At 44.4% G+C, this 22,403-nt stretch overlaps 1 protein-coding gene across 1 annotated transcript in view; it reads left to right on the top strand.

Moving 5' to 3' along the window:
- The window catches only part of LOC102565252 (sodium channel protein type 5 subunit alpha), a 309,008-nt gene that overhangs the window by 158,493 nt on the left and 128,112 nt on the right, over positions 1-22,403 (top strand). The window contains exons 13-16 of the mRNA XM_059729221.1: positions 686-818; positions 11,715-11,953; positions 17,815-17,988; positions 19,356-19,712. Of these exons, the coding sequence (XP_059585204.1) occupies positions 686-818; positions 11,715-11,953; positions 17,815-17,988; positions 19,356-19,712 (903 nt within the window). The remainder of the gene's footprint in view (positions 1-685; positions 819-11,714; positions 11,954-17,814; positions 17,989-19,355; positions 19,713-22,403) is intronic.

Genomic DNA, 22,403 nt, shown 5'->3' with positions numbered 1-22,403 from the left:
TAATAATCATCCAGGTAGGGATCTGTTGATTCGCCTTCTGGTTTCTGTCAACGGGGTTTATATTTTTCAGGGTTTTCTCTGCAGCCACAAAGCTTTGAAAGCTACATTTTTCCTTTAAATAACACCTTACATGACTGAGGGGTACATGCCTGAGAGCTGGCAACACTGCAGACCAAGAAAAGCCTTGTGACGAGGAGTCATTCCTCACCCCTAGCATTTGCTTTACTTGATATCGGAGGCCAGTAAGTGGAGCTATTGTTCACCAAGAGCTAGTCACACCCCTTTTCCCGCTGCTACCCATATAATTAAACAGTTAACACATTTCAGAAATAATGGTATAATTATTGTAATTAAGCAGGGCTTCTTTCACAAGCAAAGAGCTTGCTGAAGCACAATTGCTATTTCTCTGATGTCAGAAATGCCCTTCGTCCTCATTTGCAGCCTATACGCATTCAGTCTGGATCTGTGCAAGCGAGATCAAGGGGTAAAATTTTCAAAAGCGTGAAAGTACCGTTTTCAAAAGTGACGTGGCCTGAAACCTGTTAACTTAGGGAGGAACCCGTGTTTCTAAGTGCCCTTGGTTGCTTTGAAAATGGCACGTAGGCAATTTTGAAAGTGTTGCCCCATGTCTGCCTCTGGCCTCGTCCTGATTTGCATGTAACTTTACCTATTGTCATTCAAACAGACTTCTCCCTCGGAGGAAGCAAGCCGGAAGCAACTCTTGGTGCCCCATCACCTTGCAGTGGACCATTCTGATATACCATTTCAAAGACAAAGAGCAGTGAGTGCTGTCAGCATCATTACCAGTGCCCTAGAAGGTAAGACGCTGCTTACTGGCTTCCTAATGCCCACCCAAGTATATATTAGTAGGAATGATCAAAATGTTACAAATAAGGCAGAATTTGATGCCTTACAAAGACTTCAAAATAGAGACTTCCAAAGATTTCTGATGAAGAAGTGTTTGTGTGCAGTGCTGCACAGAGCAATACATGCAGCCTATAATGAGTGGACCCAATTGCTGAGTACTGTGTGCTTCAAGTAAACTGTATCTGAGTAGGAGCTAATCACTTCTGCTATCTCTGGGACTATAGGGCATATTGCCTGACTCTGACCTCTGCCTGATCATCTTCCTTGAGACGTGGGATGCTGCTGGCAAGGGAAACACCATGACCACTAAGGTGGTTCTCCTAGTTGCAGGGGAAAACCACATTTCTCGCAGGGGGTAGTACCTGGGCTGAGGCAATGTTTCCCAGTTTCACTTCCAGTGGGAAGATCTTGGCTTTATGCTGACTTCCTGGAAATGAGAAATTCCTCCCTAACTTGCTCCTTTAGCCATGTGGCTGAGGGTAGGCAATACTCGGGGGCATCCGAGCCCCGAGTCTCCGGTTTTGGGCCTGCATGTAGGATGCCCACCAAAGGATTTGGAAGCATCTGAAGCCCCAGGCAGGGGTGGAGGATGCTTGCTGGTAGAGGGCCACACATGGTTCTTGAATGACTCACGGATTTGGCTGATTTGGCTTGGAACACAAAAACACTTTTTTTTTTAAAAAAACAAAACAAAAAAAGGGCTGCTGTCTGCCCCCGCTACCTCCCAGGGTCTCCGGTGCTTAGACCTTCTTCCTCGGAGTTCCCTGTAGGCCAGGGTTGGGCAATTATTTTGGGCAGAGGGCTGCTTACTGAGTTGTGCCAAGCCATCAAGGGCCTCATGACAGGAAGCCAGGTGCAGATGAATATTTATTTTCTAAATTTTTTAGGGGCCCTGCAGGCTGGACAGAATGGCCTGGCAAGCCACATCTGACAGGCAGGCCGCATTTTGCCCACCCCTGACATAGGCTTTGCACATGCCAGGTTTCATTGTTTAACTCCTTTGGAGGCAACATTGCAGGAAAGCAAGGAACATGGGATTAGCAATAGAATTTCTTAACCACAGGGACTTCACTCTTAAAGCAGTTCAGAGTTACAGCCCTTTGAAAACACCTAACACCCTGAGATATACTCCTGCCCATGCTGCCCCTCTGCAACTGTGGTTCAGCAGCATTTCTAGCTGTGTAGGCCTTTTAATGGGTGGCAGTAGTCACCGTCCTTTGCAAAGAACAGGACCCTGGATTTAAATAGGACATCAGACCTGTGCGCTCAACCCCCAGTTCAACCAATCAAATGCTTTCCCCCGGAGAGTGAAGCTGTCCCGAACGTAAAGTCCATGTCTACTCAGTCTACAAATTCAAATGGCCTCAATGGTCAGGCTTCAACACAGGTAAAAAAAAATAATCTTCACAATCTGATGTAGTTGTATTCCAGTCTGTCAAACACATCAGGGCTTTATTTTTATGGCTCTTAAAGGTTGAAGGTTTTTCTGCTGGGGAGTTTAGCTGGCTTGGTAGATCTTGGATCATGTGTTTAAGTAATAAATGAATGCTGTATTTTTACAACATTTGTATGTAGATCCAGAGCAGGAGATGAACAGATATAGATATATCTATATCTATAAAATTTAAAAATTACACTTGACCTTTGAACCTAAGCATACTTCAGTTGGCATACACACAATCAGAATTTGTGCAGAATAAAACCCTAGCACTAACCTGTACAAGACAAGTAGTTAGATGCTGGATTACCTAGTATCTAAGTACAAACACTGATTTGCACTTGCAGATTTGGATTTTTGCTCACATATTTGTACACGGGATATTTTTTTGCCCCTTTTAAGAGTTGTCACTTTTGAACATATTGTGAAAAAAATATTGAACCTTGGTATTTCTCTCCTTAATAGAAATCAATTATCTGCTTAATTCTCCCCCCTGCTCTCCCCACCTTCTTCTGCATTACAAATGAGAGCCGTCTGTTTTAAGACTGTTCTCCTTAAGCAATGTTTTAAATGCCACTGACAGTTTTGGCCCTTCTTCTGCAAGACCCCTCCAAGGATCCCCTTTGAAGTCCCTTGTGGGTAACGCCCTTAACCCCCTACTGTCCTAGCTTCAGGATTTCAGTCTAGTCACTATTTAGATTACCATCTACATTGCAGACTTCCCAAATACTGGGATCGAATAGCGTAGTTTTTTCTTCACTGCCTCTGTCCAACACCAAAGACCGCTTCAGTGAAGCATACCCCATCCATTCACTTCCATTCTGCATGCACTACATCCTGGCAGTCAGGCCATTTAGCTATCTTAAGCAGCTCTGAGCACACGCAGATAGACAGGCCACACAAATAGACAGGCCTGGGGCAGAGAGTCTGAGAGCCGTTCTCAGCGTACAGTCTCAAGGCTGCTCTAGAGAGGGGAGGGGTCTTGCATGCTGGAGTAGGACTGAAAAGACAAAGGAGCATCATTTTTTCTTGCCATGGAGCTTAAAACTGTGGTAGCTCTGTGTTTTTTATGGACAGGCATTTTTTGGGTGTTCTTTAGGGAGTCCATAAATTTATGAGCAGTTGGCAACTGCCCGTGAGACCTCTAAGTAAAGCCACATCCTTGTCAGATGAGGAAAGGACCTGATCTTATTTCACTTGTTAAGTGTCTAAGTAGACTTAGATGCTTGAATGTAATCCTGTTCTACCCTGCTTGAGTCCCTGAAAAAGAGGACAAAAGGTGGATGCATTCCCTTCCTACTCACTGCTTTTTGTGGCTCAGTCCTTGGCTCAGGTGATGGCAGGTTGCCAAAGTTGACATGTTAACATTTATTTCAGGCACTGAAGCAGGGTGGAATAAGACCCCACTTAGGTGTTTAAGTCCATTTGGATGCCTAATAAGTGGAATAGGATCTAGCCCAAAGTGTCTACAACAGCCTCTTCTGTAATTTTTTTATGTGGACAAGCTGTTCCTGGACTTCAGATTTGTGCTTTATTTTCAGATTTTTCTATGAACAGAATTTTATCAGTTGCGAATGTTTCACAGTTCATCTCCATAATGCAGAAATGAGCACTCTTCCCTCGAAACAAAGCAAGACAAATTAAATTTCTAGTTTGCCAATAATATTCAATGACAGTTGGCAGCTCCCCCTCCCACTATCCTTTCTTGAAGTCAGCAACATTTCAGTGTTTCTTGCCTGAGAAGTCATAAGAGCTAATGCATTGTTATTAGCAGAAATTATTTTCAAACAGATCTCACAAAACGATGCATTGAGAAGCCTTGTAATAGGCCTCTAGGAGGCCTGTCTTCAGAATAAAACAGCCTTTCTTACACAGCTGTATTAGAAACTCGACTGGTGATCAGATTCTGTGGATGAAACAAGGAGATCTTGCAGATACAGTGAGGATGGATGCACCAAGTGTGAACCATTAGACGCATGGATTGCCACAAGTCTTATTGCAAAATACAAATGTGCAGAATGACCTGCCATGACTGAACAGAGAAGAAGACTAGCAATTCAGTAGATGCATGAGCATCGCCAGGGTGGGGAATGGGCTTGTCCACCCTTGCTCCTCTGTCCATGACAACCTCTTCTCACTGCCATGATATGTCTGGCCACCTCAATGCCAACAGGCGTCTTGGAGATGGCCTTTTCAAAGTCACCAAAGTCCATTCATAGAAGCGACTAAAAACCACCAACTGTGGGTGGTGGCACTTTGCAGGGGAAAGGTACAAGGCAGAGGCAGAGGAGCAGCACACAGCGAGCGCAGTTGACTCAGATTATATCTTGAGATATAATTTGAGCATTGCCCCTAAATCAAGGACCAACCACATGCCGAATCCTTCACCATGAGAGCAATGAGCTTTAAACTCAAGTTAGCTGGAGTTAGCACAGCTCAGCTGTTGCTATCACGAGTGCTCTTTTGTTAGCACAGTTGCTCTGTGCAGCTCAGTGCTATTCTGTAGCATGGCCACCTTCACTCCCGCTATGCTGATCCAAGAGGAATTAAGTCAAATTCACTCAGTAGTGAAGATTTAGCGTAGGTTGATCTGCAAACAGGTAGGTATTGACAGGTGAAAATAAGATGAAAGATACCACTCCATCACTAATGTCACTGCAGCTGGGCTTTCTAAAGGTGCCATTGCCTGCGTGTAGTTATAGACCCTTTGATGTAGAGTGGGTAGGAGTGGGGGTGAGAAGGAGGAGGGGGGCCATATGATACAGAGATAGGAAATGCCCTGAGTCCATATCTCCTAATCCTCTTCCAACAGAAAAGTGACCCTCTCGGCCCTCCCAAATATGCCACTGTCCTGCAAAGTGACAGCCTAAAGTTGGTGACTGTGTCTGGTGAGAGGGAATCCTTCCCTTTTAAAATGTTACCTATTGTAGAGCATCTCCAGGTGCTAATGGCTCCATCACAAAGGATGCCTCTCTGCTAACTCCTTTGCCAGCTGCTTTTTACAGTAGCTTCTGCGTTGCAGAGCTTTCCGGAGAAATGTCAGTATTTGAGAATGGGAGACTTGATTCTGCGACCGGTTACTTGTGAGTTCAGTTGTTTGTGAGCGGGGTCTGTTTAGGCTAGAGTCACTACAGAGGAGTAGGAGTAGTGCTGCAGCTCCTGAAGGGCCTGGTGGTGTGGCATCGGCCAGCCCTGCCCTCCCAGGGGGACTTGGGGCCCAGTTGCTCAGCCAGAGCTGCTTTAGGGATACCTAACTAGTATTGCCACTGCCTTCACCTGGTGAAAGTGTATATACCCAGGGCCGGATTAACTAACCCTTTAGTAGGCCCTAGGCAAACAAACTTGTGGGCCTCTACTTAATACTGTATATATATATATATATATATATATATATACATATATATATATATATATATATATATATTACTTTTTTTCACTCAGTAATTATAATATGTAAAATAAGCACAACTGGGCCCCTTCTTCACTTAGGGCCCAAGGCATGTGCCTAGTTTGCCTGTGTTAATCCGGCCCTGCACACAGCCATACGAAGTGAATGTTACATGCCCATTTTGTGATGTGATCATGTTTTATACCTGCTTGGCAGTCCCTCTATACAGGGATAAGTGACTATGGAGGATGTATGGCTATGGAGCATTATGCCTCTAGTCTTACAGTGCATCTGGCTAAGTATAGTTGTTCAAGAAGCCCGAGGTGGACTCGATCTAAATTACGTGGTTTTCTGTAAGCTGCCTAGGTTAGATCAGTGGCACACAGTATGCACGTTTGCCCTTTGGTGGAGAGGGCACGCAGTGGCCGAGGCCTGCAAGTTGGGGATGCTCCTGCATGCCTCCCAGCATCCCCAGGCTGCTGGAGACTGCCAAGTGCAGCCAAAAACCTGTGCCACTCCTGATTGGCTACCGGGCATGGGCAAGCACCCCACCACTCCCCATCCCCTTCCCTAGTACTTCAGGACCCTGTAACTGTGAGCCAGAAAATCCTTGCAGCACCACAGGTGCCCATGGCCAGGTACCTGCCAGCAGTGGTCGAGTCATGGGGGTCACAGGGCTGCTTCCATGCAGGCCCAGTCCCCATGTTCTGCCTAGGGTTGCCATATTTCCAGTTTCAAAAAAGAGGTGAGGAGTTATATATGATTGTGGGGGGGGGACCATGATATGCCTGTGCCCTGCCCCTCACTCCTGACCCACAGTACCCCACCCCCCAGACCATGCCGGTACCCCTCCCAACCTGCAGCCCCCCTGTCCCTGTTGATACCCTCACTCCCAACCCGCAGCCGTCTGGCACTGCCTGTGCCCCACACTTCCCTGCCCCCCCAGTGCCCCTCACTCCCAAGCCACAGCCTCCCTCAGCCCTGCCAGTGCCCCTCACTCCTCGCCCACAGCCCCCTGCTCCCCCCAGCCCTGCAACATCTGGCTGCCCCACACCTCTGGGCAAAGGCACTGGCCCCAGTGCCTCCAACCTGGCCTCACAGCTCCCTGCTGCCCCTGAAGGGCACCCCCACACCCTTCCCCAGCTGGAGGGGCAGGTGCTTCCCCCACCATGCTGCAGCCCCAGCTGCCAGATGACTTCCCCCAGCAGCAGCAAGCACCTGTCCCCCTTCACACACCCATCCCATCCACACACCCCTGCCATACACACAGCCTCCCTAGATAGTCCCGAAACCCTGGCCCTCCAGCCCCTGCCTCCCTTACACTTACCTGCATCCAGCTGCCAGGCTGCTCCTACCACCCTGCCTGGCTGCATGCCGACCATGTGCATGTGCACACACAGGCGCATGTGATGCCCCCTGCCTCTAGTCACCCCCCAACCTCAAGTAGATCCTTGCTAGGGCAAGCCAGGGAGTGTCAGGAAAAACTTCAGTGTTGAGCAGAGCAAAATCCTGGACATTTGTTGATATTTTAAAAACTGCCTGGATAGAAATGGGAGGACCCAAAAAGAGGACATGTCCAGGAAAACCTGACCGCATGGTAACCCTAGTTCTGCCCTCTGCCACCACGACCCACCAGAGGCAAACCACCCACACCAGCTCCTGCTCAGGGGTGATCCATGCTGGGGTCCAAGAGGCAGGGTGCCTGTCTCTGGCCTCTGAGACGTGCTGTGTGGGAGCCAGGATTAGGCTCCATGGGGCTCTGCCCAAGCACAGGGGCAATGGGGGTCCCTGGCCAGGTGTGCTGAAGCCAGTGTCAGGCTCCCTGGGGCTGTGCCTAAGCACGGGGGCTCTCCTGGGTTCAGTGTCAGGGGTGTGTGTACATTGTAGGGGCATGGGGGTACAGCCCAGGGATGCCCAGGTGCCCAGATCCCAGGGCTTACGCAGGGAACACAGACATCTCACTTCTCCCCTGCTGCCCGCCTACATCTGACAGATGGGCAGAGGCAGGAAGCAGGACTGGGGAGAGGGTCTGTGCTGGCTCGGCTCTGGGACAGCTCAGAGACGGGACCCGCTGGGCGCTCGGCTGGATCAGCCAAGTGCGGGCTGAGTGCTAGCACAATTCCCTGTGAGGGAGGGTATCGGGGGCCTCAAAGGAGGCTGGGATGCTGGAGGACAGCAATCTAACTTTAATCGATAGGGGATCTGGTGCAGAAGTTTGATTCACCAGTCAACTAAATCAATTAGATCTGAGTGCACGTCGACCCAGGTCCATCTTAACCTGGGTTCTGCCATTGTTAGACTGGTCTATGTGTGCCGATTTTCTGTACGCGTAAGGATTTAGATGAATTTCCAGTCACTTAGGTTTAAGTGCAATATCTGTACCTGTCCTCTTATGTATGTACATCAGCTTCTCTTTGCATGGTATAAACCTGGTCTCCTTGCAAAGCTTCATTTAAAAGTGCAACATGTAGGAGAGCACCCCAGCCACTAAGGGCAAAAGACTCCGTCTTCTGATGCCACTAGTGGGACATAGCACCTGAGGTGCCTGTCTTACACTGTCTTGCAGTGCTCCCAGGGAAAGATTAAAGGACTCCAGTGGTCTACCCATGACACCTAACCACTGACTCTCCCCAGTGCACAAACTATCCATTTCCCAACCTACTTTCTGTGCAGCAGAAACGCTGCCTTTCCACTTCACTATTTCTGTTGTGTAAATGCCAAAAGATCACAGGCTCGTGATCACAGATATGTATATATATATATATACATATCAGGGCGGCATTCTTCTGGGTCCCGTATGTGTGACTGGAGGCAGTCCCTTTGCCACAGAGCAGACAAGGTCAACAGACAAAGGCGACAGGAGAAAAAACTATTCTTTCCATGGGGCCATTCTTCCTTTGCCTTTATTACAGACTTTCTGCAGCTGCACAGAGTCTGCAAGAGCAGTCCTCATATGGTCATGTGGAGTTTTGACATTTGACTAAACCTTTTTAACAAATAAAATTCACTTCAGCATGGTCCAGCCTCAAAGGACCTCAATTTCTTATTTAAAAAAGAAGAGGAGCCAAAACCACAACTTCCCTCCTCCAAATCTTTCATGTCTTTCTTTTATTGGACCAGCTGTATGGCATGTATGGTATGACATAATGGTATGTTATGGTATGACATAGTGTTTTAGGCATAACTGTATTGAATTATTTTAGTAAGTAATGTTTATTCCTCCTTGAGTTATTATGGATCTGAAATACTATCTCCATTTTAGTTTTATTAGAGACGGGAGCGCTAGCAACACCAATAATTAAGGTTTTCCCAGAGTTTCCATTCCTCTCTGGTTTTAGTTGCTTGAACCTGTCTGCAATTATCACCTGCTGGGTTTGGAAAATTTTCCCTGTCTGATCTTTTCAACAAAACTGATTGATCTGTTTGAACACAAAGAAAATAAAAAAATATTTTTTTTCCTGTTGTCTTTATAACAGTGTTGCAGGGGGAACTGGTTGGATGTGATTGAGTCCTGAATCTAGTGGCAGCAGTAATAAAAACAAAAGCTACCAAGGTTACAGAGGAAGATTGGCTGCACTGGAAGTGCGTGCATTCAGCTGGTGTACTAATGGCTTGATACAATTCCTAGTAAAGTCAATGGGAGAGCTATTTTTTCCCCTTTGCCGTTAAAAGAAGCCACAATTGAGCTGTAAATGTTAATCCACGTAGTCAGGTTTTGCATGCTGTGGCCCTAATATGACAAAGTACTTAAACCTTTGCCTATCTTTAGCACATAAGCAGCTCCAAAACCTGAACTTTAAGTGTGCTATTTTTACTGTGTAAAAGAGGAGGTGGGACTTGAATGAGCACTGTTTCATTCAGACCTGATTCAGCAAGAGTCTTAAGAGCATGCTTAACTTGCAAGTACTTGAGCTGTAGGACTCCTTCACAGGATTTAAGCGCATGTCTGACATTAAGCATGTGAGGAGGAGTCCTAGGGGCCACGTCACACATTGTGCTTATGATGTGTTAACTGCACTTAAACCGCAAGCACCCACATGTCCACACAGTAAAACGTGTGTAACAGTGCAGTGGTCAGTGTCTGGGAGGTGAGAGGGGGTGGCACAGCTGGCTCCAGCTGCCCGGAGTGGGCTTAGGTCATAGCAAGCATCACTGTGCAACTGCTCCAAACATATTCTAACTTTTAACATGGCACGGTAATGCTTAATACAATCTAAATAAGACACGTGCTAAGTGTCTCATGTGACAAGGCCTCTACTTGCATGCTTAAAGCTACAGATATGTTAAAGATCCTTGCTCAATCAAGACCTGAACAAGGAGGGGCCCCATTCAAGCTCTGCTTCCTTCATTGCATGGTAGACATGTACATCGACTGAGCACTATATAGGACCCTGTGTAACTGAAACCTTCAGACACTCCACGGGCACAGTGCTTACATACCTGTAGGAGCTATGTGGCGGGAAAGGAGTGTACTGTGCCATCCTTCCATCCCTTGCCCTTGGAACAGAGCCCTTTCTTTCATGGCAAAAATAACCTATATATAAAGTATGGCAGAAGGCAGACACTGGCCATATCTACACGAGATGCTGACTGCGCAGGTGTTGCTGCGCAGTCATTTAGTACTTGCGTGACGGTTCATGACCCGTGACACTACCATGCAGTACTAATGAGCTACTATGCAGTAGTACCAAGCGACTGCACAGTCCTTATCTCATGTAGATGCGGCCAGTGATACTCAAACTCATGGGTGAAATCCCAATCCCTTTGAAGCCCCGTTATCTTGGGTACGGACAAGATTTCACCTCCCGGACAAGTTTGCCAGTAGACTTCTAAGGCACAATAACCATAGTTCTCTCCCCCGATGAAGGAAAAAGCACTGAGGATTCACCCTGGCTTAAGAGAAGAGGCTCTTTAGAAACTCAATGCAATGGGTTTGGCTGAAGTTCTGTTTTTATTAGTCTCAAGATCTGATTATATAGGCCAAAACCTTTCAACCGCATTCCGTTGCCATAAAGGAAACCCAGAAAGAAAAGCATTACATATTTCATTTAATTAGAATAATAAATGTGCAGAATATAACTGATTTGTTTGTTCTTGTTTTTATCCTATGTAAATGATGTTTGTGAGGCTATTTAAATGTTCTGCCATTGAAATAACATGGGGAAAATACGAACAAAACAAAAAGAAAATAGTGATTTTGTGTAATGTTTCAGAAGTGTCTAAGTGGCACAAGAGCTAAAGTACCATTTTCACAAATGACTCAAGTACTTATGATGCTTGGAAGATTTAGGCATTTTTACACCTTTGTGAATCCAGGCCTTAAGAATATCAGTCTTGTTGACTTTTGATGAGACTTGGGCTCCTACTTGTCCACAGTAGAGCTACAAAAATAAGAGTTCGGCTCCTAAATCCTTAGGATACTTTAGAAAATGTTACCTTTAGGGTCCTGACACCTGAGGTTACTATTGAAAATGGGACTTAGGCAGTTTTTAAAATGCTACTCTGTATCTCAGTCCAGTACTATAGATTTAAATGAGATGCAGTATTTATTTTCTTTTCCCTGCTATCTAGGCTATCTTGCCAAAACTGAAGAGTCAGAATTTAGTCAGGGATGACCCTGCTTTGAGCAAGCGGCTGAACTAGATGACCTTATGAGGTCCCTTCCAGTCCTAGTTTCCTATGATCCTATGAAGATGGAAAGTAAATCTGAAGTAAATTAGACCTGTATCACAGCTCTGATTTTAGTTTATCCTGCTGACACTCTGGAGGAGTTGCAGGTTTTGAGGGTCAAGCCAGCAATGTAGTGAGTTCTGGGCAATATGCAAAAAAAAGTCAACCTCTGCCTAGAGCATTTATAGTCCAGCAGGGTTTTGAAATAGAAGCATTTTGTATCTTAAAAAGACATTTTTTGGTGAATTAAGTGAGTGCTCTTGGGCTTTCTCTGCTCTGTGATTGTGTAAAGTATTTTCTAGTTGCACCATTAAGTATAAGTTGACCCTTCTTTTCATGCTTCTCTCTTAGAGCTTGAGGAATCTCAACAGAAATGTCCTCCATGCTGGAATCATTTTGCCCTTAAATTTCTCATTTGGGATTGCTGTCCTATGTGGCTGCTAATCAAGAAATACGTAAAGTTTGTAGTAATGGACCCATTTACGGACCTGGCTATCACCCTTTGCATTGTGTTGAATACTCTCTTCATGGCTCTGGAGCATCATAAGATGACAAAAGATTTTGAAAACATGCTCAACATAGGCAATCAGGTAAGTGAATTCAAACCCAAACTTATATTTGGAGTTTATTTGCTGTTCTTTCTTGTTCTGAAGGCCCTAAATTATTGGAGCCAGAGGGTCTAAAAACACCCCGTTCTGGTGTGTTGTAACCACCAATTTGAACAAGTTTTGTTAAGGAAGGGTTGCACTCTTTAAGTGGTTGCCATCATAGGCTTTGAAAGAAAATGAAGGGAGAACATGTAGTATTAAAGTAGCATATCCTGTTGCTCATTTAGAGTCAGTGGGAGCGTTTACATGAGATGTTTGCAGAGAAGTTGCCTTCGTTCTGTAGTAAATGTCTCAGCATCTACACCTGTGGCCCTGTTAGGCCACAGGAAACTAATAAACTCTTCAGTAATGTAGTACTTGTAAATACAAGTACTGTCCCAGCTGGCTGGGGCATGAGGGTGCTTCAGTGCAAGGGCTGCCTGCTGGCTTGCCCCATGCTGAAGCACCCTCATGCCCCAGCCTGTCCCTCCGCAGCACATGGAGCCGGGTCGGAGCAGCCCCAGGCTGGCAAGCTGAACCCCTGGGCCCCCTGCCAGCCGAGGCTGCTCTGACCCTGCTCAACATGCTGTGGTCCTGGTGCACGTTCAAATGGCACACCTGGGAGCAATAAACTGTGCTCCGATAAGTGCTGGAGTTTATTGCTGTGAATTAATTGCACATGTACATGTGCCACATTAAGCCTAATTTTACTGCTGTTACTAATAGGTTTGCAGGGGTATCAATTAAAGGAAATAATGAAAGAAGGGGTTTTAAGTTTTTTTTTGGGGGGGGTTAAGATAATTAAGACGCATTGGTCAACAAACGAGTGATTTGTAAGTTAAAGACAGTGAAATGGGAAAAATGTGACAGTACCTTGTACAGAACTAAACTGGAGTTAGATATTTTTTGTAGGAATGCGATTACCAGGATTTTCAACAATATCTAATGATGTAGGTTTTCCTAATTTTCTGGTTCTCAACTAGAGGTGGTTTGCAGGAACATGATTTTCAAGAAGTGCTGAATATACCCTGGTTACAACTGAGGACTTGATAGAGTACCTCAGATTCAGAACTCACAAAATTGAGGTACCCAAACTCACCAATCTTTTAGAAAACATGGGTTGTATTTGGTAGAGTAGGCAGACAGTACTTGTGAACTGCTGTCCGGGAGGAACTTCCTGGATTTAAGGTGTCTAAAATGGGGTTGCAAACAGTTATTTAAAATAAGAAAGCCTGTATGTGTCTGTTCATGTAGATCCAGCAATACGGACTTGCGGGGCTGGTCCACGGAGGCACACGTAGGTAGAAGCAAGAGACACACTTCTCACAGTTGTCCTGTCTCGTAGCATCCATATAGAAGACAGGTCTAGGATTTTCACGCACTGTTCCTTTTTCTTATCAAATCTGCATGTGCAATCTCCCTCCAGCCAGCACTGATTTCTCTGCAAGTGCGATGGGCCAATCACCAGCTTTTACGTGCTTTTTGTTTTGAGGGGTCGCCCTTTGTAGCTGTGGTCAGAAAGGATCTTCAGGCTACCTGCCGCCTTGCTTCAAGATATATGTACTTGCTCTTTATGGGAAGCACCAGATACAGCAAAGGCTAAAAAATTCTTCCCGTGGAGCTATGTGCAGGTCCCCTCAATGCACCGTTGTGAAAGTGCCTCCTCTCACCACACGGCCTCGGAGAACTGCTGCCTCCTACTCCTCGCATTCTGGATAGATGATATTTCTGCTCCTTGCTGGACATTTAGCTAATCAACTTCTCCCCTTGCCAAGTCACAGACAGTGAAATTTTAGACTCTCTCAGTCCTTTGATCAACATGACTCCCACCGTTCTGTGTGGGTTGAGCTTGGACGACCTGTGTGCAGCCAGTCTGAGGAGCAAAGAAAATAGAGACAGAAAAAAGAGCTGAGAAGCAGTGTCACGTATCTGCTGTGAGTCACTCTGCTCTCCAGTGTCCGGAAATACTGCTCTTGTCGGTGCTGAGGTGAAAAATAAACTGGGCAATGAGGCTGCCCTCCTTGTTAGGCGATGGACAGTTTCTTCAACCATCCTGACCCTTTCTTCTCAGTTCTACTCAACCCGATCCCAACTGGTTTATTAGTACAGATGGGCACATGACTTCTGAGGACAGGTTGAGCGACCTGGGCTTGTGCAGCCTGGAGAAGAAAAGACTGAGCGGGGATAAATAACAGCCTCCAACTAAATGAAGGGTAGTTTTGCAGAGGATGGAGTGGGACTGTGCTCAGTGGTGACAGATGACAGAATAAGGAGAAGTGGGTCAAGTTGCAGCAGGGGAAGTTTAGGTTAGATATTAGGAAGACCTTTCTCACTAGGAGGGTAGTAAAACACTGGAACAGGTTACCCAGAGAGGTTGTGAACTCCACCCTTGGAGATTTTTAAGACCTGGCTCAATAAAGCCTTGACTGGGATGATCGAGTTGGGGCTGGTCCTGCTTTGAGCAGCAGGTTGGACTAGATGTGACCTCCTGAGGTCCTTTCCAGCCCTCATTTTCTATCATTCGAAGGTGGGCAAGAAAAGCTAATTCCATTTTGGAGAGGATTTCAGTGTACTGAAATCTGGGTTCCTTCCAATTTGTTTTAAAAGCCTAAAACTTCACCATTCTCTATGAAAGGCAATGGAGTCACAACACCCAGGGCAGACTGCCAGCCTGGGTGCCCCTGAGCCATGGACCATGAAAGTCCTGGGGTCCCTGGCTCTGAGACCACGCGACAGGGAGGCTGCCGAGAAGCACACAGGTGGACTGGCAGGAAGCCTGGCTGACTGGCAAACAGGACTCCAAAAGCTGCCAGCATCCCAGTGGAGCTGGGCTGAAATTGAATTATCCCCGTGAAGTCTTTCGACTTCTACAAATTAGCATGTTCAACCAAGATAAGTTTTATCAGATTTTTCCAACCTATTGCAGTGATTAGCATGAATTAGTAAAAACTCCACCTGCCTCTCATACCCTTCCCTTTGCACGTTCTTAAAAACAGACAACTTCTACTCCCCCTTCTTCCCCACAAAATCAAAAAATTCTAGCAGTTCACTGCTGGTTTCCCGACAAGTGTCCCTCTTGAAATAATTACAGCAGTATTAAAAGGAAGGAGGGAGGAAATAAAAGGGAAGAAAAGACCGGTGTTCCTTTCCTCTAGAGAAATCTCCTTAGGAGAAACAAAGACAAAGAAATAGGTGCCCTTTTCCTCTCATTTATAATGAGGGCAATTGTGAATGCTCATCTAACACTTCTGAGAGTCCGGCATTGAGGATCTTCAGTTCCGTGATATGATTTGCATGACTGAGTTATGCAGCTCTTTGGTATTCTTGTGCCTCTCGCACTTTTATATGACACCAGGAAAAATCTTTGAATCCCATTACATCCCTGCAGACTTCACTTGCATCAGGCTACATGTACTGATGCCTCTTCTCCAACACCCCCCAGCAGGGTTTCCCTATGTCTCATCCTTCCAAGAAAGTTTATTTGATATTGATCAGTAGTAAAGCTGAAATGATAGAAACCTTTTGCTAAAAGGAAAGATTTGAGGTGAAATCCTTGATATCACTTCTAGTATTACATTCAGCCAGAAGAATGCCCAGTATCAGGGGAATTCCAGGATACTGGTTCACTTCCCCCTGGTAAGTAATGTTGCCAGTCATTGCTATATTCCACATCCTATAGAGACTACAGGTACTCCTCGCTTACCGTCGTAGTTATGTTCTTGAAAAATGCAACTTTAAGCGAAACCATGTTAAGCAACTCCAATTATGTCACGGTAGTTACCTACTAGCAGGCGGCGGCCAAACAACGTTATAACCAAACATTGCATGGCTTTAAACGAGCATGTTCTCCAATAGATCAGCGACGTAATAACAAAATGTTAGCCAGGATGATGTTAAGTGAGGAGTCCCTGTACCAATTTACAGCCCTAAAGGCAAAAGTTAAGTAATAACCCCACTGAACGGTTAGTGAAGGCAAAATCTCTTGTACAACGACAGCTAGTAATGTTCAAAACTTGGCATTAATATACAGACAAATTCCTTGTTGTCTCTAGAAGCTTTGATATCTTACTAGGCTGGGTGTCTCCCCTTGAAAAAGGTATTGATTAACATGATTTAGACAAAGAAAGTGTTCCTCCTGAGTCACCTCTCAGCATGGCAATTGCGTTTTGTGCTCGCCACAATATCATCAGTTATTGAGTTAGTAACCCGGGTACAGTTTCCCAGACATCCACTATTGCCTTGTTTACTGCCCTAATGGAACGAGGAGCTTCGTGTGCCGGGCTCCGAGGTGTCTCTAACAATCGTGACTCAGAAATTGCTGATTTGTTGGTAATCAGAAAGTAGGCTGCCTGGCACAGTATCACTGCTGGGGACCATCAGGGCTGAAATACCCCAGGATGACAGCCCAAACAGTGATGAGCAGAGACAATTTATCTTTGCGATCAGAGAGAAAGAAGGCAGCTGAGATATGAAACTTTTTGAAATGATTGCTTGGAAGTCTCTCCACCTCTTTATTCGCTCTTGATTAAAAAATAAACGTTCCATCTTCCTCCGATGCAGGCCTCGGCCACTTGCTGCTTAGTATCTTCCTTTTATACTCTTATGTCAACCTCCCTTGTCCTAGTTTTCCTAGTTACTGGTACTTGGTTCCTGTGACTCTGTCTTGCTGGGGAACTATGGTAGAGACTCAGGACACTATTTCTTCTCGTGCATACAATGCTGTCTAGATTTGAGCCTGTCATTGGATCTGGAGCGTGCATTATCGTGAAAACAGAAGAGATGCCGTCCCAGCTCACACCACAGGCCCATCTAGCCCAGCACGCTGTGCCTCCCAGGGGCAGAGTGTCAATGCGCAGAGTATACAATGAGGTCGGACCGAGACTGATCCGTCCCTGCCCCTCTTCCCCCATAGACTTTATCATAAAAGATCCACTGCTGCAGTATATATGTGCAACACCTGAAATTTTTTTAGGACCCAGAGCTCTATGAACCAGAGGGTCAGAAACAAAATAAAATAGTATGTGGATAACTGCACAGCAACATACCACCTCCTCTTCTGAAGCGCATTTTTGCCCAGGTACCGTGGGCTTAAATCAGTTATTTAGAGAAGATTTTAAACAGACTAGACCTAGCTGTCCCACACTCTTGGTGAATATGGGTTAAAAGCACCTGCATCCCTTAAAAGCAGTTTCCTAGCCGCAAACAGCCTTGCCCCCACATTTTCCCACCGTAAGTAGTGGTTGTATATTATTTTTCAAAAACAAAACGCTCCAGTTAAAAGAGTCTTGCCGTGTAACATTTGAACTGGGTTATACATAAGCCGTGTGTTCTCAAGGCACTGTGAAGAGAAAATTGCTGTGTCTATTCTTAAAAGAACAGTAAGACTCAAATTAGAGTCCCCGATTGCCAGCGCTGCCAGCAATCACCTGAAAGCGCATTGCCTGGGATTGTAGCAGCTGCAGAAGCAAAGCGATGCCACGACAGGTAGACCGCAACCCCGGCACACCTCCCCTCGGCAATGGGCACACATAGCCTTTTGAAAAGGCACCTCTTGAAAAGGCATCTTCTTTCACTTCATTATTGATACGTGTTTGTATGATAGGTGATGAAAATGAGTGCTTCAATTCCCCAGGTACAGCTTGTTCCCAGATGTTATTGCATGTTTACAACAATACCAAATATCACTGTAAAAAGAGCAGACAAACCCAGCCTTGTAATACTGGCAATACATTAGAGAGGAGAGAAGAACTTGGCGGTAAAGTGGTGTCGTCTCTGTATTAAGTTCACAGCATCTGTTAAAAAAAAAAAAGCAAGCCAGGAGATATGTTTGTAGGCTGACCTCGCTTCCTGTTTCCTTTCCGCAGGTCTTCACTGGAATTTTTACAGCAGAAATGATCTTCAAAATCATCGCCCTAGACCCGTACTACTATTTTCAGCAGGGCTGGAATATTTTTGACAGTATTATTGTTTCCTTAAGCCTGATGGAACTGGGTTTATCCAGCATGGGAAATCTGTCCGTTTTACGTTCTTTCCGACTGGTAATATGTCCTCTTATTCCCTTTCACAAAATCTCAACCCTTCTATGAATTTAATATCTCGTCTTAAAATCACATTCACTGCAAAAGAAATGAATTGTTCCAGGCACTAATTATAGCCCATAAGCCACATGGAATGGCTCCAGATTTACATCAGAGTAAATGAGAGCAGAATATGTGGCAGTCACTTTGTGGCACATTTTAAATGTCTGCGATCCCATTTGCAATGAAAGCCTGCACTTTTAGAAATGCCTGCATGGTAACACGAAAGTCGATGGCTGATCAATAAACTGAGATGCTCCAGAACTAACGATACGTCACTGAAAAGGTTGTTATGCCTTAAGCATATTATAGACACGCCACTCCATTTTTAAATGTTGTCAAAAGTAGATGTCTGCATTATTCACAAACTAATTCTTTTTTTAGACCGTAACAACATAACATAGCATCTGTCTTTCAGGGAAAATCTTTCCCTGTCAGCTCCTTTGTTTTGTGCGGGCGAGGGCGTTCCATGAATGGGAGAATCTGTTGACATGCTGGAACAGAAAAGTAGTTTTCTTGCCAGCCTGCCAACTGTGTCGCGCTTCATGTCCCAAGGTGTCCATGCTAATCATTCCACCCAGGATATTACTTTAAAAAAAAAAAGTTTGAAAGACCATGAAAGCCAATGCTATGTTTACATTTTTTAGAAAGACTTTTAATTTCCTCAATTTACTATTTGTAAATATTTAATGTATGAAAATGCCAGTTTATGGCCTGCTGCTGCCGGGGCCTGAGTGCTCCCTGCAAATTTCTCGGCGACCCCTTTTCGGCAGGGGTGAAATTACAACCTGTGTAGGTTAGCGTGAGGGCTAATCACCACTTAAAACCTTAACATAGATTTTAAGTGGGACTTAGGCTGTGCATAGGAAAACAAATCTAGTAGCATCTTGCCGTGGATTGCTAAGAACCAGAAAGGCTATGCTCCCAGCCGTTGGAGGGGTGAGCTCTAAAATGTCCGGAGAGTTTGTTTCTCTAAGAAGCCATAGTACAAAAGTCAGTGTTAAGAACTGGGGTTGTCTTTCCATACCCTTCCTCCCCCAGAGAATACAAGGTAATAAATGATCAACTAAGTCACAGCTATCTGGTCCCAATGTTGCATGTGTATTCTCTGAAAATCCTTCCGACTATCCTTCAAGAGGCACAATTTTTCTTTTAATAATAACCATAGAGCAAGTCTCACGTAGACTGCTGCTTCAATAACCCGCACTGCATGTTGTTTCAGAGTCCTTCAAATGTTTTGTAATTTTTTAACCCATTTTAACAGCTCCTTGCCAGAAATGCTTGTTGGTTCTGTAAACTGACATGAAGTTTTTATGTTCTGTTCACAGCTGAGGGTCTTCAAATTGGCAAAGTCCTGGCCAACCTTAAATACGCTCATTAAAATCATTGGTAACTCAGTGGGTGCCCTGGGGAACCTGACCCTGGTTCTGGCCATCATAGTCTTTATTTTTGCGGTGGTAGGAATGCAACTTTTTGGGAAAATGTACTTGGATAACGTCAGCAAGATAAGCTCCACTGGTCGTTTGCCACGTTGGCACATGAACGATTTCTTCCATTCTTTCCTCATTATATTCCGAATTCTCTGTGGAGAATGGATTGAGACCATGTGGGACTGTATGGAAGTAGCTGGACAACCATTGTGCCTTCTCGTCTTCTTGCTGGTCATGGTGATAGGAAACCTAGTGGTAAGTCTTAAAGATCTTCTTTTGCAATTTTTCTATTGTGTGTATGCAAATGTTCTCCTTCTCCCGTCTAATAGGAAACTGCAATCCCCTATAGTCTAAAGTTTAATCCCGAATATGTATGTATTTCCTGGAAAATCCCCTTTAGCTTTACACCCCACAATTCTTCTTTATATCCCATATACAAAGCTGTATGCGTGACTTGTTTTATAAATATTAAGCAGTCATTCCTAGAGGAGCATCAACTTTTACAGTAGAGAAAAAGGAATTAACATTTGATAATAATGATTTATTGTTCTGAAGTCCCACAAAAGCCATTTAAGTGGAACTTAAGTGATTCATGGGTCTTACTCTATACAGGAGTGATTTGCACCTTAGCTGTCTCCGTCTCAAAGCAGAACATATGAACCTTACAGCTAACACCGTCTTTGCATGGGATGCTGAACGTGTGCACCTGCTTGCTTGAGGAAGCCGTGGGTTATGTTTACAGTGAAGTCACTTGTTTGCTCGGTTTTTTTTTACTAGACTATCCCAAAAGCATGGGTTAAATAAGCTCTGAACGTATTACAGTTGACTCTTATTTCCCTGTTGGTATCTTATGGAGCACTGTGCAGTCATGGTGGAAATGTTTTGCGTGTTTAGCTTACAGAGCCTCTGATATTGTGCCTTCAATGTGTTTATTATCTATATCAGTGGTTTTCACCATTTCTAGACTCAAGGCACCCCTCGTTAGACTCAAGGCACCCCTCAGGAAATGTTACTTTCATGTATAGTTTGACTTCGAAGAAATAACTTTCACTGATTGTTTGACTATGGAGAAATCACAGAGCAATTTTTCTGTTGCAAAGAACGTAGAAAGCCCACCGCGGGTCAGGATGGTTTTGATGCTTCCTGTTGGAAATCTCTGGGTTGGTCTTGTGAATCGTGTTTGCACATCTAACAGTGCTAGTATTGTGCAACATCTTTAAAAAGATCTCATAGCACCCCATGGCATGAAAATCCCTGGTTAATACAGTGAGCTGTTGAACACTGCTGTTAAAAATTGTGGATTTTGCTCCTGTTTGCTTTAAATTAATAATTTCCAGATCTCGATGTTTTGATTTTAAAGCTCCTAGTACAAGATACCCTGAATGTGGGGAATGGGTTTGATATATGTGCTTTCCTCTGCTTCTGTCTGGAAGCTGAATTAAAATATAGAAATCAGATTTATATTGGGGGAAAAAACCTGACAGGCAATACAGGTGTTGTTTTATGACTGTAGACTGCAAAGCAATGTCAAGATTAAAAACAGGGTTTGTAAAAGTAACAGAATAGTTAAAAACCTCCCATTTTTGACAGGCTTTCCTTTGGAACTATCTATGGCCAGAAGAATTGGGGCACGGCTCTTTTCTTTTTTTTTTTTATTTCTACAAATCAACTATACGTCTCTCTCAAGTTTTTCCAGCAGCAGCTGGAAAATTATTCTCTCCCTCCAGCTCCCCATCTCTTTTACCCAAACAATTGTTTTGTTCAAGCAACGAGCTCAACTGAAAATCATACACGGGAAATCCTGGGGAGGATGTTAACCTTTAACGCATTAACAGTTTCAATATATGTACGGCTTGTTTAGGAGGGGAGTTACCATTTTCTGTTGATACTAACATTCGTTGTGCATCCACCGCCGGTGCGCGTGAGGATCAGAATACAGAAATCTGCCCCAGACAAGATTACACTAACGCTGTATGTATATTAAAGGCTGGAGTGATTAACAATAACCCTTTCAAACATAAAATCAAATGCTGAAAAACTTTGTCAGAGTGAATAAGCCCAAGGTCCTCAGCCTACAGAAGGGAGAAATATGAACTTTCTCATTTTCATTTAACAATTTAGTAGGCATGTGGTAGCTGCTAAATAAATTGGAAGCAATTATTGTAGGTTAATTAGTTCAGAAGAGACAGAAAATGTTTTGTCAACAGAACAGGAGAAGGCAAAATTAAATAGACCGTCAGATTCTGAATCATGAGATTCATGAAAGTTAACTGCATTATACACAGATCTCACAATTCGGGGCTTAGCTGCCAAGTGAATGGAGGATTACGGGTCCTATTCTTCCGCTGAAATAAATAGCAAAATTCTGGCTGACTGAAGTGAGAGCTGGATAGGACCCTATCGGTTTTTATTCTCCTGCTAAATAGGATCAAAGTTGTAAAGAGTGTTTGTAATGTGGTTAGCTTAAATGAATGATTTATCCTTCAGTGGGAGAGGGCTTAGGTTAGGTTTCTATCCTAATATGTGAGATCTATTTTATAAATGATGCTAAAACACTGTTCCTCAACAGTTTCTCCTTACCTCATTGAGATGTGTGTTTCTTATCTGGGTTTCAGGGCTCTGTTCTGGAAAGAATATGTTTATTCAATTATATCTAGATTGGCCTTGAAATTCTTCCTTAGTCTGCGAGGGCAGGGAGAGGATCTTACAGCATTTCTCCCTACTTAGTGGATTTGCATGTTTGAAGATTAATATATTTGAATAAATTGGTGCCTCGACTAAAGATCAGAGCCTCCTTCCCTGTTGCAGTGTTCACAGATTTCCTTTATTATTTATTCTGATATTTCCAACTCAAATCAGAGGTGTATGAAACTGTAGGTAAGGTGATTCCAGTATAATTACACAATGTGTTAATCACCCTGAATCTGGTATATTGTAGAGCCTCGT

This window comes from Alligator mississippiensis, chromosome 5 (genome assembly GCF_030867095.1).
Source record: "Alligator mississippiensis isolate rAllMis1 chromosome 5, rAllMis1, whole genome shotgun sequence".
Lineage (NCBI taxonomy): Eukaryota > Metazoa > Chordata > Crocodylia > Alligatoridae > Alligator > Alligator mississippiensis.
The sequence above is the reverse complement of the archived record's forward strand: the minus strand, read 5'-3'. Positions and strand labels throughout refer to the sequence as shown.